We start from the raw sequence: 15,603 nt of genomic DNA on the forward strand, positions 1-15,603 counted from the left end.
ATGTTTCTTTAATTACTATTAGTTACTACTTCTTAAACTTTGTTTCTACTACTTCTTAGAAGTTTAATACAATTTTATCTGAAATGCTCTCCAGAATGGCTGGTCCCATGCCATGCCTTGCTCCATCTTCAGAAGGAAGAAATTGTTGACAGGGTGAAGATTACCTGTGTGGATGGCACTTTGATGCAGTGCTAGTAAATAATGTTTGACATATTTTTAATATACTTAAACATTTAAAATACTTAAAACATATTTGTTGTTGATGTAGCAAAGGAACAGTCATTTGGACCACCTTGTTTACAACTCACAATACCTTCCCTTGGGGAAGGAACCCTTGTGAGCCAGAGAGGCAAGATTGCTTGTGCTGCCACCAATAAAGCAGCAGCACAAACAACAAGATTAAAAGACAACAGTGTAGAGGTGGAGGAAGTGTGATGTCCTGAGCTGGTCCTGGTAAGGGATGTGACAGGATGATCCTAACTCATCTCTGCATTTATAAGGATGGGAGGAAAGTCTTGTCATTTACAGTACTTATCAGAGGGTGCAATACATTCACTATAGCAAACAAAAATGTGGAAGCCTGATTTTAGCATTGTTTAGCACAGGAAGGAAAAATTTGTCTTCTGTGAGGCATCAAAGTGCCCTACAAAGATTATCTCTTAGGCTGGATGGAACCCTGAATTAAATAGCACTCCAACTATCACATTTGTTGTGGGTTACATCCTTGCCTAAAGTAAAACAAAACAAAACAAACAAACAAAAAAACGCCACTCAAATTCATACACTGAAATTCCATACGACTTTTCCCAAGACTCATAACAGATGGTAGCAAAGTGTCACTGAACTTTCTCTATGGTGATAACTGAGATCCAATTCCTGCCGTCATCAGGAGTTCCACTTTCTAAGAGAGTTCACAAACGGATGGTGGGAAATCTAGCTGTTCCTTACCAGTAACTCTATCTAAGGAAAAGGAAAAGCCTGTACGCAAAAAATGTCCCATTTGGGTTAGAAATGGGTATCTCATTTCCAGCCCAAGATATTGGGACATACTGAACTCTAGTGATATATCTGGAGGCCGTAGAGCTGAACTCTTGCACAAAATTGAGGGGCTTGGTTAATGTGTAGAACAGATGATAGGCTACTCACTGCCATCAGTAACTGGATTTCCTCCTTTCTAGACATCCCATTTCTAACATGCACACATTGACTGTCGACCATTTTAGGGTTAGTGATAAATACCTGGCCTCTTATTATTGGCAAACTCAAACATGTTTATTAGCATAGTCTACCCATAGTCCTGTTGGCTATCCCAACATAGACAGTTGTTATTAGAAAGATATATTACAAATATAATAATGCTGCAATAAATGCAGATTCTCTTTGCAGCTACTCTTAACTTTAACTGCATATTTAAATTCAAAGATACAGCTGTGTTAATGTGCAGAACCAGTACGTAGAGAGATCTTGTAGCATCTTTGAGACTAACTGAAAGAAACTGGCTGCACGAGCTTTCGTAGATTTCTACATCTATGGAAGTAGACTGAAATCTATGAAAGCTCATGCTGCCAATTTCTTTCATTCAGTTAGTCTCAAAGGTGCTATAAGATCTCTCTACATGCATATTCAAATGGAATTCTTCAGAAAGATTACTTCTAACAGAAGAGGATGAATACAAGTAAAGCTAAATAAAATTAACTGAAAATTAAATTGGGCACTGACAGATCCATCTAACATATTGCAAAACAGAACAAATAGTGTGTGAATTCTATTTTTATATATTTTCACAATAAATTCTCAATTTCACAATAAATTTTTTGCTCACCAAGAACTTCAATGCAGCAACTGATTTCTACTACCACCACCATCGCCACCTACTTGTTTAACAATTTTTGTTGCTTCTGTGTTTCTCCGGTAAAATATATTTTTATATTCATCCATCCAGACTTCTGCAAGGCGAACCTGATTACGTGTAATCACCTGAGTCCCTTTTGGAAAGGTATGGGGGCTCTTACTGCGAAACACGTGACCAACAACAGAGCAAGGTATGATTTCCAACTGACCCCCACACTGCCATACCTGAAAAATAATAATTATATTAGCCTACATTTAATAGAAGCAGCCATCAGGCAATACTGCTACAGGAGTATATTTGTAGTGAATACATTTTGCAGATTAAAATCCATATGCATTACTACTCAAAGGTTGTTATTTATCACAAACAAAATATATTTATTTGATAATCTAGTCAAGATAGTGTGCTGATCAAGTACTCCCGGCAGTACAACATTTTCTCTTCTCAGCCCATCATTTCCATGATGCAAATTTCATTTGTTCTTTTATGTCTGAAAGGTGAAGCTAAAATGGGTAGACACATTCATTCAACTGGTAAATGGCTGCTAAAAATTCTGTCTCTAAACTTACCCGGAAAGACATTTCTATATTTTCTCCTCCCCATATTTCCATTTCTTCATCGTAGCTTCCAATATTATAAAAGTAGTCCTTTGATATTGAAAAAAGCCCTCCTGCAAATGTAGGTGTTCTGCAAAAAACAAAAACAGAAAAACAGAGTCATTGAATTCTGTTATGAATTCAACAACTTGCCCATCTGACTAAAAAGAGGCCCATCCTTGTAAGTCCCTAAAGTCCATCCTTGTAAGATCCCAAAGCCTAACTTTCTTCCATAAAACTTGATCAAATTATTCAAGAACACAGGATATATTATAGTACATGTTGAGTCTCCCTTATCCAAAATACTTGGGAGCATAAGTGTTTTGGATTTCATTTTTTTATTATTTCAGAATACATGTATTTGCATATATGTACATAATGAGATATCTTGGAGATGAAACCCAAGTCTATATACAAAATTCATTTATGTTTCATATAAACTTTACAAACATAGCCTGGAGATAATTTTACATACTATTTTTATATAATTTTGTGCACAAAACAATTTTTTTGTACACTGAACCATCAGAAAGCAACCATGAAAAATGTTTTGGTTTTTGGAATATTTTGGATTTCAGAAATTAGTAACAGTCTGTTACCCAGTCAGAAAAGAAAATGAGTCAACAGCAAAGATAAATCCATTCATGGATATCTTAGTGGTGAAACTACCATCATGGGAAGGTGTTAATCAAACATCAGTTTCAAATCCAAACAGTGAAACAGTCAAAAGTTATTACAATGAAACACTCTGTGTAAAACACGTAACTGTAATGGGGGGGATGATCAGATGGTTATGTGCCATTACTTTTATCAGTTATTACAAATTAGATTATAATTCAAGTGTCTCAAGCAATTATATCTAAACAGCAGCCTGTAATATAAACAAAAATCCTAAAAGCCAAAAGCTACAAATTAATTTAGGGGTAGTCCACACTGGCCAAATAAAGCCGCTTCTAACCACTTTGAAGGCAGTTAGAAGATAATACATGAGTTGAAACCAAGTGGAAAGTGAAAGCAAGTCATGCTCCAGAGCTAAAAAACAGAGCAAAAAGAGGCTGGGGTGCTCTGACTCAAGGCAGAAAATGCACATTATTTCACTGGCATATAAGCACCCTGGTGCCAGTACAGGACTGTGGCAAAGCAAAAACACGATTGCCAACAATGCAATGGATGTAATTACAAAATACATAAACCAGGTAATCCAATAGGGGGGCATGGGGTGAAGGGGGGATGTATGGGGAGCCCCATGATAGTGCTTTGCCAATGTATCTCTGGGCACACCATTGTACTGATGCACTGTACAAGTGGTGCACTGCATCTGCGACTTTATGGCTGGTCATACAGGTGAACATCCAATGGAATGGCATCTAGACAGAAAGAGGGAGGCAACTGGAGTTTGCAAGTGGTGTATGTGTGTGTGATGGTGCACATCCATGGTGGGGAGGCAACAAAAATAATAATCATGCAGCGCAACCTAACGCCATGTGGTGTGTACAGCCCGTGAGTGTTGGGCCCATCTTGGGTGTGGCCATGGGGACAGCAGAGGCTCGCTCTGCTTTCAGAAAAGCCAGGATTGAGCCACTTTTTCCTGCCCGTCTATTCCTGCCCTTAGTCACTACAAAATGCCCTTTCTAAGAATAACTATCTTTTGTTTCATTCTGTGCCTGAACTGCTGGTCTTAGTTTAAAAATTTCAGTTAAAATATCAAGCATTAACTGATCCAGATTTTGTTTAAAGTTCTTTGAAAAAGTACAGTTCCAGATCCCTACACGTGAGGGGAAATCAGCATATGCTGAAGCCCAATAGGAAGTAATGGGGCTCATGCCCATGGTGCCCCATTAGTTCTTACAGGGCATGTGCCCCATTAGTTTTTACATGGTGCGCAATGGGCTCTTCCGGCGCGGCTTTCAACATATGCTGAAAGCCATGTATGGTGTGCCTGCTGTAGTGTGAAACTTGGAATACTAAGTAAGAAGCACACAGTATATAGAAGAAACTAAATAACTCAGTTATTTAGCCACAAAATAAAATATGATATAAATTATTTGTAATTAACAGGAAATGATAAGCAAACATATTTCCAATAAAACAATTTGAAAAAGCAAAATGAAAGTGTTATTACTTACTTAATAGGATAGGTTTCGTCTTTTCTTTTTTTGCTTTCATGCTCAGGAAGAGATTCCCATCCAAAGGACAAACTCCAGTCAAAATTTCCTCTGTTATGATGTTGACCATAAGGAGAAGGTTTAATAAATTCAAATGTATTGAGATCTATAGACGAAATATCAGGGCTTACAACACGAGTACTGTTTTCAGCTATTCTAACCAACAAAGGCTCTAACCAGCCATAAAAGCATTCACCTAGGATTGAAAGGAGAGTCATGATTTTAATACTGGATTTTTCCACTTCCATTAAAAAGAAAAGTTAAACAATATATTTCGACCCCTCATTCATCCAAATGTGTGAAATTTTGAAGGGCATGAGTGCTACTTCAAAAAGTTCCCAGCTTTGGGAAGTGCTTTGTTAAATGATACAGTAGTATTCCAGAGTGGTATTTCCAAAGCTTCCCAGTAGCACTACAAATCCTAGCCTATGATTCAAGTTACAGGTCTATAAACTGTTATTTGATGTTACTCCAAATAATTACCAAATGTTACTCCAAACCCACCAAGAGGCTGATCTTCACTTATAGAAACCAAAATCCTCTCCACTCATTTTAGTTTCATGTTCTGACATGTATATTTTTTATCAGCAATGTTTCTATTATTCAAGAAAATGTATTAAGTTATGAAAATGGACAAAGAGTACATGGAAGAAATTAAGATAAAAGAAATTTCCTTAATATTGGTGACTGAAATCTACTACCTTCTAGCTATACTTACAGTGTGCATCCAAAAAAGTGAGTGTTTCTCCAGTTGCTATTGAAGCACCTAATAATCGAGCAGTAATAAGCCCTTTTCTTTCCTTTTGTCGGACTACCTTAACTATATGGAACTGTTTCACATAATCATCCAGTTTGTCCTGCAAGTATTCTGAAAAGGCAGCAAGTCAGTTTTTGCCTAAGAAAAATTATTGTTACTTTACTTTTCATAACCAGTAAAAGTCAAAGTTCATTTATTTTGAAATATCTGCAATTATAGGGCAAGATCTTGCATCACACAGGCAGAACAACCAGCTTGTACAGTTCTATGCACTCCTGCTCTGACAGCTGTCAAGCCTCTGGAAGGACCACCAATGCTTCTGCTAACAGTGGGATGGGAACTGGGAACCTTTCAATACTTAAGATGCATAACTCAGTGTTTAAGAAGCTGACTCTCATGATTACAAGATCAGCAGGTTGGCAGTTCGAGGCCCATGTGCCATGTGACACAGTGACTTTCTATCACATCCCAATTCTGCCAACCTAGCAATTCAAAACCATGTCAAATTGCAAGCAATAAAGCGACCACTTTGGTGGAAAGATAACAGCGTTCCATGCAGTTTTGCTGGCCACATAATCACAGAGCTGTCTTCTACTTAGCAACAGAGACGAACACTGCCCCCTACAGTTGGTCACGACTAGACAACCTTGTCAAAGGGGAAACTTTTACCTTTTATTTTTTATCATGTTTAAGGCACGTTACAGACCGCCCCTTTGGGGTGGCCTGTAGACGCACCTTTCCCCGCCGGATTGGGGCCTCAGCAGCCAGACGGCAGCCGCTGAAGCCCCGATCCGCCGCTTTCCGGGCTGCGGGGAAGTGGCAAGGCCCTTCCCCGCAGCCTGGAAAGGGGTGTCCTTGGGCTTCACGCCCAAGGACACCTCGCGGCGGCGGGAAGAAGGCGAAGGGGCCATTTGGCCCCTTTCTCCTTTGTCCGCTGGCGAGCCGTCTGAAGGTGCGCCGAGCGGACCAAACCAGGAAGGAGCTCCAAACGGAGCTCCTTCCAGGGTCGCGGAAAGGCGCCCTAGGCACCCTGCCGCGACCCCAATACGTCACAACTGCGCGCGCCTCGTTTGGAGCGGCGCGGCCGTGACGTATTGAGGCCGTGTGGAACGGTTGCTGCCATTTTGTGCGCGCACAGCGCGCACTAGGGTTAGGGGGGTGCAGAAGCACCTCCCCGTATTAACCCTAGTACGCGCTCCGCGCGTACTTTTAACCCTGTGTGTAACGGGCCTAAGTCTAATAAAATTTTAAAAGACAGTAAGGCGGGCAGAGAACTTCAGAGGAAGATACAGCTGGTCTCAGCTCCAAGGTGAAAGCTATCCATCTAGGAGAGCACTTTCATTTTTTCCCTCCTTGAAGCTGAAACCAATTCCTTCCTCCTTGTCTGAATTGCCTCTCTGCTCCTCACTGGTTAATAGCAGCAGTGGCAGCTCCTCCTGGAACTTGACAGCTGACTGCTGGAGGAAGAATGTGGATGGGGTACAAAAATAACAGACACTTACAAGTGTGTAAGCAACGCTCCCACACGTGTACATCCAAAAATGATCAGAGACATTTTCACTTAACTCAGGCTGTAATGTATTTTCTTACTTACAACACTTATTAAGTGAGTGTCTGGGCAATATTATCTAATCCAACCTTATCTTTTGCACCTGGCAAGAAGCAGGAGCAGGGTCTTGCTTTCTTTGCCAAGAAACACAAAGGGGTGAGGTGTCTCTTGATATATTCAGGGCAACAGATAACTAACACCACAGAGGATCAGTTCAGACATGAGGCCAAATTGTGGCTTAAACATCTATATGTTCAAAAATATGATGTACAACATTTTTTTCTGCTCACTCAGCACCAGATTCATTAAATTTTAAAATTTACTCTTAACTCTGTGATGCAACATCCTCTTGAGACAGAGCAATTGATTGGTCAATTCAGACATAATTTCAAGTCAGCACAAACCATGATTTGCAAAACCACTTATAAATCATGATTTCTAATTCTAGTTTGAATGCTGCTCAGATATCAGTCAATTCAGATTCTACATCTAGATGTGAAGTAATTCCCTTAGCCATAGTTTGATGTGATGTCTGAACTGTGCCAAGAAGAATGCAAAAAAGAAAAAAAGAAGAAAAGAAGAAAGAAATCTGCATTTTTAAAGAAGAATGATAAAACAATTAAACTTTGTTTTACAGTGATTCCTCCCTAAATTCCTTTTGTTTTTCTTTAAATAAAAGTGTCTGTTTCTAGCACAGAATAACTACTCCCCCCACCAATTCTGACTGCAAAACTCAGAAGGAACATTGTCTTACCATCTATACTTGCATCATCCACCAAAATTATTTCCTTCAATAATATTGCAGGGGAAGTATACATCACACTGTGAACTGTTCTCAGCAAAGTAGACCATGCTTCATTGTGAAAAACTATTATAACGCTTGTGGTAGGAAGTGGAGGACACCGTTTAAACTTTTGCTCAATACATCTATGAGATAAAACCAGAGTTTATAGAACCAGATATCAGCTAAAATGTTCAGATCTTTGTACTCTTAACACAGAATTGAGAAGACAAAAAAGGAAAATGTATACATTACTGGGGCCTGGTGGTCCAGAAGAGGGATTATGTTGCATATTTTTTGTCTTTCTTAATATCATTATTTGTCAATTGTTTATGACATCTATTGTAAAATTAGTGCATTTCAATAAAAATGATGATACAAAATTCTGTGAGTAATCAGTCAATATACATTCTACTCACCAAATTACTACATACATAATAATAGAACATAATAAATATATAAATGTATAATATTTCAATATTATATTTATATATTTTAATATAAAATAATATAGATTTATATTTTAATGTTCAGTGCACACACAGATCTTAATAATAGCTTGAGAACTTGAAAACATGAGCCAAGCATTTCTGAGGAAATATTTTTAGCTTATGCGCCTTTGCTGGGAGCCCCCCAAATTTTTTCATCAGATCCCTAAATCTACACTTAGGGTTGAAAACTATTCTCTCAGTTAGCAACCATGACAGAACCTCTAAACCTCATCAGTACAAATCACACCTATCACATACATACTAAAAGAAACGCCACACAAGCTTCAGTGTGGAAAAATAATTCTAATAATGTGACAGATTTTTCCATCAAATCTGGAACGGCATGTAAAAATTTAGTATAAATTCTGAACTAAAACTCTGTCAACGATTTAGAGTTCATGATGGGGGGAAAGAGAGTGAAAAGACATTCAAGGCCAGAAAACCCTGTCATGAGTTATAAATGTTTTTCTTGCTTCATCAATTCATTTGACAGAAATGTGTGAAAATGCTCTAAGTCCATATGAATTTATAGCATGATATATTAACATTTCTGCTACTTTTAAACAATTGGTTAGACAAAGTTAGACATTTGTTTAGAAAAGTACTGTGTACTATGCTTACAGAAATTATGCCTACAGATGTAAATTTTAATGACAGTGGTCATAACATATCCATAACCCAAATTAAAATACTGAAACTATTTTCAATATTTTGCATAGTTAAATAAATACCAAAATATGGTTGCTCTCAAATCCAAATACATTTTAACATACTCAGGAGGCCGTGTGTCTGGTCCTAGATCCCGATGTAAAGAAATCCTGTCACTTGCAAAAGCATTAAAACAATGTTTTTCATCCCCACGTTTTTTCTCCTTCTGCTCGTCTGGACTTAAATTGATAGTGTTGAATGCTTTACCAGAAGCCCCTGGAGCTTTAGGGTCCTGAGGGGGTCGGTCCAGGTGAGGCTTCAGTTCTGCTGCTGTATAAGATCCTGGCAAGCAACGTTTTGTTCCAGCATTTTGAGTTTGTCTAATAGGTGCTTTAATCTGCATTTTTGGCTTTGCAGCTTTAATATTGTTCACAGCTTTTAACACTAGGCCTAATACATTAGTTATCTTTCCATCTTTTGATGGTAACCCTGGCTCTTCATTAAAATCCTGAACACCTACTTCTCGTTGCAACAAAACCAAAAATATTAAGAAGATAAAAACAACGAAGGTAAACTTCCAAAGTTTTCCCTGGGACAACTGTTTCATTAAGAATCGTCTTAGCATTCTTATGTAAGCTGCCATCTTGGAGGGTCCATACGTAGACGTGCTTCTGATAATGTTATTCTTTTTTCATGGAAGTAGCTAGATATTTGCTAAAATGGTAACATCTGCAAGATGTTTGAAGAAAAGGAAAGATGTTAATACAACAGTTATACAAAGGTATATCAATGTTCCTAAGAATATATGTTTCAATTTATCTGGGCAAGAAGGAAAACGTACAGAAAACAGGATAGTAATCAGTTCTGCTGAAATATTCATCCCTACTCTACAGCTTCTAGGATATTTTGATCCCCCAAAATGTCACCAAGCATACCTCATGATGCATTTTTCACCACGCTGCCCCTCTATCCTTGTGCTTTCCCCTACTACCTAAAGATAAAGTAGGGGAAACCTTCCCTGTGGCATTTAGTATCTATCCAACTGTAGGTAATAGTGATTACATCAGTCTGGGTATGCCAATTTCATTTCTGCCTTTCATTGCTCTGTGTGCACTGTGGTATATATTTCAGAAAGTCTGAAAGTTTAATAGGCCTGTTTTTGTAGCCTCAATGTTTGAAGGCCTGTTGCCAATAAGTCTTCAAAATTATTTATTCACTCTCCATAAGAGTATCCCATGAGTTGCAGTATGAGAAGCATCCATACTGAAAAAATATTTAACTGGTACTCAGAAAAGTATCCAGAAGGCAAAAGTATGCCTTAATTGCAATTATTTCATTTTAATTTTTGAGAGGTCAATTCTGCTCCTATTTGGGTGGACAGAGTAGAAAGGAAAGTCAGTTGTTGCTATATGCAACAACAATTAATGACCAGTTATGTTCCATTTGTGGGAGAGGCTACAAAACAATGATGAATATTTCTGACACTGGTTCTCACTACCAACCATCAGGGTGACAATGTTCAATTTTGTAAACAGAAAAGTACTCATCAGCATTTCATCCTTTCACATTGCTTTTGAACAATGTTGCCTCCTTCCTACCATGTTTGGAAAGCATTACTTTCAATGTAAAAAGCAGATTTCACAGTGCCATTCCCTCAGCTTGATATGTATAGCAATAGCAATAGCAAGTGCATTTCTATACCACTTTTCAGTGAACTAGCACCCTCTAAGCAGTTTACAATGTGTAAGCCAATAGCCTCCAACCAGCTGGATGCTTATTTTACTGACCTACAAAAGGATGGAAGGCTGAGTGGACCTTGTAGTCCTCCCCTAGGATCGAATTTACAAAGTTGTGGCTGCAGTACCAGCATTTAATCTCTGCGCCATCATGTTATTTTTGAAATGTAATTTCCTTCTATTCTTGTTACCAGAAGCAGAAGGTTCTACCCAAGCTCTACAAGATTTTCTTGATCAATGATCTAGCTATCTGCTTTTGACATTTTTTTTTTTGAGACCGGTTAATAAGTGTTCTTAATAAGTGTTGTTAATTGTTAATTAAGAACACTTATTAACCAGTCTCAAAAAAAAATTTCAAAAGCAGATAATATTACATTGCATTTGTATTACAAACCACTTTGCTGTTTTTTATAGACTGAAAAGTATTTAAATATATACAATGAGTGAAAATCTGTAAGAAAATGTGCTTACCAAGTACCTTGATTAAACCGTTTGGACAGTTGACCATTTTGTGGATTTGAAGTCCAAAACGAATTTGTCTTGCAATTCACATGTTGTGACAAATACAAAGACTGATATGAAGAGATTATCAGTGTGTAGGAAATGTCTACTGATAAAAAAGAAAGGAAAACCATCATCAACTTCTACTTTAAATCTATTATTTAAATTACAGTGTGCATGCACCATATACGGGTGCACTATACATGGCATCCAGCTTACGCAGAAGCCACGCTGCAATGAAAGTAATGGCATGCGCGCTGCCCCAAGCACACACCCCATTGTTTCTAATGGGCGCGAGCATACAAGGATTTCCTCAGAACTGATCCCCCGCGTAAGGGGAGGGCCCACTGTACATGGTGCTGAAGGTCCATTTAAGGGCCAAGCACAGGCTCTACAAATAACCTGCAGAAATTGCATGCCTATTAAGATCTTATGTCATTTATTTAAATGTATGTATATATGTAACATTCTCTGACACTGAATAGCTGAGGTGCAACATGCTGCCCATAGGAGCAATGCAAACCGCCAAATCGTTCATGCCACATGATCATGCCTATTTCTGGAAGGCCCTAGAGTTGGTTGGAGGACATGTTTTAGCAAGCAGCATTATGAAGACCAAGGAGCTATCAGAACAAGTCTAGGGGGAAAGGCAAGTGAGGCATGTACTTGTCCAGTTTGTATGGACGAGTTTCTTTTTGTCCAACATGATGCAGACAAGTTGTTTGAAGAAGTAAGGCCAACCACATGTCTGTTGGAGCCAAGTCCATGTTGGCTAATTAAAGGTGCCAGACAAGGACTGGCAAATTGGGTGGTGGAGATTGTAAATCCTTCTTTGAAGGATTCCAATCTTCTCTAAAAGAAGAATGGAAATGGGTCAGAGGTTCACTGTACAGCAGGACAATTATCCTTAATGTACAATCAATGTAACCCTGAGTGGTTTAAAAACAAGACATTGAATGTCTTAGAATGAGTCAGTCAAAGCCCAGACCTCAGTTATAACTGCTCTCAAAGCTTCTTCTAACATCTATCGACTCAGGGGTGAACAGTTATGTAGCCAGTAAGTACCAGTTTGCTTAACTTTTGTGCCACAATAAAAAAAAAATATTTTGCAGTACAGTGGTGCCTCGGGTTACGAAAGTAATTCGTTCCGCGGCCGCTTTCGTAACCCGAAAAGCCTTCGCAAGCCGAAATGCCATAGGCGCTAATGGGGAAAAGCCGCGTTTCGTGCGAAAAAGCGCCGAAAAGCACCAAAAGTTTTTCGTAACCCGAAAAAACATTCGTAACCCGGAACAATTATTTCTTATGGGATTTTTTCGTATCCCGAAAATTTCGTAACCTGGGTATTTCGTATCCCGAGGTACCACTGTATCTGGTTTCCATGAAGATACTGCAAACAATGTCACATAAGTGCATTACAGTTTCTGGTCGCAACACAACAAATTTGGAAATGTGAAAAGGAAGGGGGAATTCTGTAAGGCACTGAGCCCCCTGTGGAATAAGCCTTAGTGAATGTAGTGGATATGATTTCCAAATAAACATGCATATGCTCTATGCTCTGCATATCAATAGTTTTCAAGGTTTTTAGTCACTTGACTCGTAATGACGTAACAAAATAAAATGTTTCAGTGAGTTAAGAGATAGCACCAAAGTTTGGGAAAAGCTAGTATTCTTATCCATAGCATCATAATCAAAAATGTCAAGTAAGTCACATTGTCACATCAATCACTATATTCATATGCTGTCTTTTTCCCAAGGCTGAGATTGTATATGTCTACATGTTCACAATACTAGTCTGCTCTAAGTCGTTGGTCCATCTGTAAAATCTTAAAAGATCACTGCTTCCTTGTAATAGGCAGACTATCACTGGAGCAGGGGGCACCCAGATCAAAAATTCAGGGGGGGGGGAATCTCTGCCCAGACCGTGCACTGTCCCTTAGTCATGAAGTTAAATGTAGCAAAAGAGCAAGGCGTGGTGTCTCCAGTTGAGCAGTAGGAAAATCAAGTACAATTATACGCACCTCCTTTCTTTATGTCAACATCTTCTGTTTGAGAACTAAGACCTTCCACATCACCACTAGCAGCAGTTCCTGGAAGCAGTTCCTGGAAGGATAAGGTGGCTTGGATTTGCCTGCCCAGACCCACGGACTCTTTCCAGAGCACATGAATCCGCTGCTAGAAGGTGGGCCAGGGCAAACCTTTAGAAGCAAGCAAGAGAAACACAAGGAGTTCAGTACCTTTTTCAGTGGGCCCAGGAGGTAGTTTTCACAGAAGGGCAGCTTACCTCACTCCATACAGCAATCATATCCAGGGGCAGCAATATAAAAATGTACAATAATACCCAAAATCCACAAAACAGTAATACTTTTACTGGGTCAACCAAAATGCACAAAAGGCATGTTGTATGCTTTTGAAGGTCCACTGGCTTTTTCATCAGGCAAAGGTGTTAATCAATCATACAAGAGGGGAAAAAATAGTATGGCGATGTTAGTCCCAAGTCTGCATTTTGCCAAGATGTAGCATTTTGTCAGTTCAGGTGGTACTGGAGGAACATACACCAAGAAACTATGCTTAGCCAGATCTCCCTTGACAATATATTAAACGAATAATAAGTATTACACAATAACTTGTAATATGGCACGTTTTGTTGGGTGCTTTTAAATTGCTTTCCTGATTTATGGCGGCATTCAGGCCTATCATGGGTTTTTCTTGGGAAGATTTGTTCCGAGGAAATTTGCCGCTGTCTTCCCCTGAGGCTGAGAGAGTGTGACTTGCCCAAGGTCACCCAGTGGCTTTAGTAATATTACTCATTACTACATATGAATTAATGAGAGCCAGCATGGTTAATGGTTGGAACATTGGGTTAGGACCAGGGTTCAAGTCCTGACTTGGCTGTGGAAACCCAATGGGTGACCTTGGGCGAGTCACACTCTCTCAGCCTCAGGGGATGGCGATGGCAAACCTTCTGTGAATAAACTTGCCAAGAAAACCCCACGATGGGGTCTCCATAAGTTGGAAGTGACTTGAAGGCATATAACAACAACAACAACAACAAATCAGTATGTATCATCATTATTATGCATTATTATTATTATTATTGTTGTCCTCCCCATCCCTTCCTCCTCCACCTCTTCCCTCCCAGTGAACATGGTGGATTTCAAAAGTTGTGTGTGTGTGTTGTCTCCCTCCTCCTCCTCCTCCTTCCCTCTAAGACTTGGGCAGTGACCAGATATGTCCTCACTGCCATGGAGGACAAGGCACTGCAAAACTGAGGACCCTAAGGGAACATACCAAAGAAAAGCTTTTAAAAAAGCCAACCCAAATCCTCATATCAATATAAATCCATGCTTTTTTTTCCATACTCGAAAGGAAAAGGGAGGACATTCAAGGAAAAGGGAGGACATGGCCAAAGAAGAAGCTCAGGACACTGACAGAAACCTAAATTCATGCTCAAAAGCCTCTTTTTTGAGCATGAATTTAGATTTCTATGAATGCCTTGAGCTTTTTCTTTGGCCATTCAGGGAAATGAAGAGGACATGGCCAAATAAACAGCTCACGACACTGGCAGAAATGGAAGTCCTTGCCCCGAAGGGAGGACAGTCCAAGAAAAGGGAGGGCATGGCCAAAGAAGAAGCTCAAAATGACTCATATGATATATACACATACACATACACATATACAAATACATACATATATATATATATATATATATATGATGCCCTGCTTCTTAGGACTGCTGCTCCAGACGGAGGACCCTCCTGGGGAGGGGAGGCTGGGATGTAGGACGTGTCCGGGAAAAGGAGGACCACCATTCTGGCCAAAGGGAGGGGGAGGAGAGCGCGTCCTCCATTCAGTCCTCCCTCTCAGCCTCCCTCCCTCCCCCGCCCTCGCAATGCCCCTTCTGCTGGAGCCTCCTGGCGCTCCTTACCTGGGAGAGCAAAGACTAGGGAAGGATGGCAATAAGGATGAGGATGAAGAGGGCGATGCGCGCTCACGTATCCCCCTCTCTCCTCCTCCTCCTCTTCCGCGTGCGCGCGCTGGCTCCTTTTTTCCTTCGGGCTCCCAACTGGGAATGGGAAGAAGAGCCGTTGTTGTTGCCCGAGGCTCCGCCCACCAGGTGAGCTAACGGCCGCTCAGCCCCCCCGCGCGCGCGCGCGCTCTCCCTCGCTCGCTCGCTCGCCACGCCCTTTTCTGTCCGAAGTTACCTGACCCACTCAGGTAGAAGCGGCGAAGGCGGAGCAGGCCACGCCCCCTTCCTCCTCCGTTCCTCCAACGGAACATGTCCACAAGCCCACGTGCCAAGTGGGGGGAGGGGGAAAACAGCCCCTGCGGTGGACCCCGTTCCTTCCTTCCTTCTCCTCACCTTCATTATTTGTGGCTGGGAGCCCAATTAGGATGGACAGGGAGGACAGAGCTCTCTGTCGTCTCTTTGGAACCTCCTCCTCCTCGATTCAAGGCCTCTTTCTTTTTTACCTCAGTGGGACCCCAGAGGAAGAGAAGGCGCCACAAAAAATGGAGGGCCTTCGGGGG

General features: G+C 40.3%; 2 protein-coding genes across 10 annotated transcripts in view; both read right to left on the reverse strand.

Moving 5' to 3' along the window:
• CSRNP3 (cysteine and serine rich nuclear protein 3) overlaps positions 1-15,603 on the reverse strand; it is a 99,192-nt gene that overhangs the window by 5,955 nt on the left and 77,634 nt on the right. The window lies entirely within an intron of this gene.
• On the reverse strand, positions 1,823-15,523 carry LOC121917321 (polypeptide N-acetylgalactosaminyltransferase 3-like). Of its 3 annotated transcripts, none has more exons than XM_042443213.1 (9): positions 15,437-15,523; positions 13,095-13,271; positions 11,047-11,185; positions 8,965-9,568; positions 7,674-7,846; positions 5,332-5,481; positions 4,575-4,809; positions 2,422-2,539; positions 1,823-2,076 (listed from the first exon to the last, which is right to left on the reverse strand). In XM_042443213.1, exons 4-9 carry the CDS (start codon positions 9,480-9,482, stop codon positions 1,831-1,833), a joined length of 1,440 nt encoding a protein of 479 aa, XP_042299147.1. In that variant the 5' UTR covers positions 9,483-9,568; positions 11,047-11,185; positions 13,095-13,271; positions 15,437-15,523; the 3' UTR covers positions 1,823-1,830. The 3 variants fall into 3 exon arrangements, with proteins under 3 accessions (XP_042299147.1, XP_042299155.1, XP_042299139.1); XM_042443221.1 differs by lacking the exon at positions 15,437-15,523 and adding an exon at positions 15,002-15,069 and having other exon boundaries at positions 11,047-11,182; XM_042443205.1 differs by lacking the exon at positions 15,437-15,523 and adding an exon at positions 15,002-15,069.

This window comes from Sceloporus undulatus, chromosome 1, assembly GCF_019175285.1.
Source record: "Sceloporus undulatus isolate JIND9_A2432 ecotype Alabama chromosome 1, SceUnd_v1.1, whole genome shotgun sequence".
NCBI classification, from domain to species: domain Eukaryota; kingdom Metazoa; phylum Chordata; class Lepidosauria; order Squamata; family Phrynosomatidae; genus Sceloporus; species Sceloporus undulatus.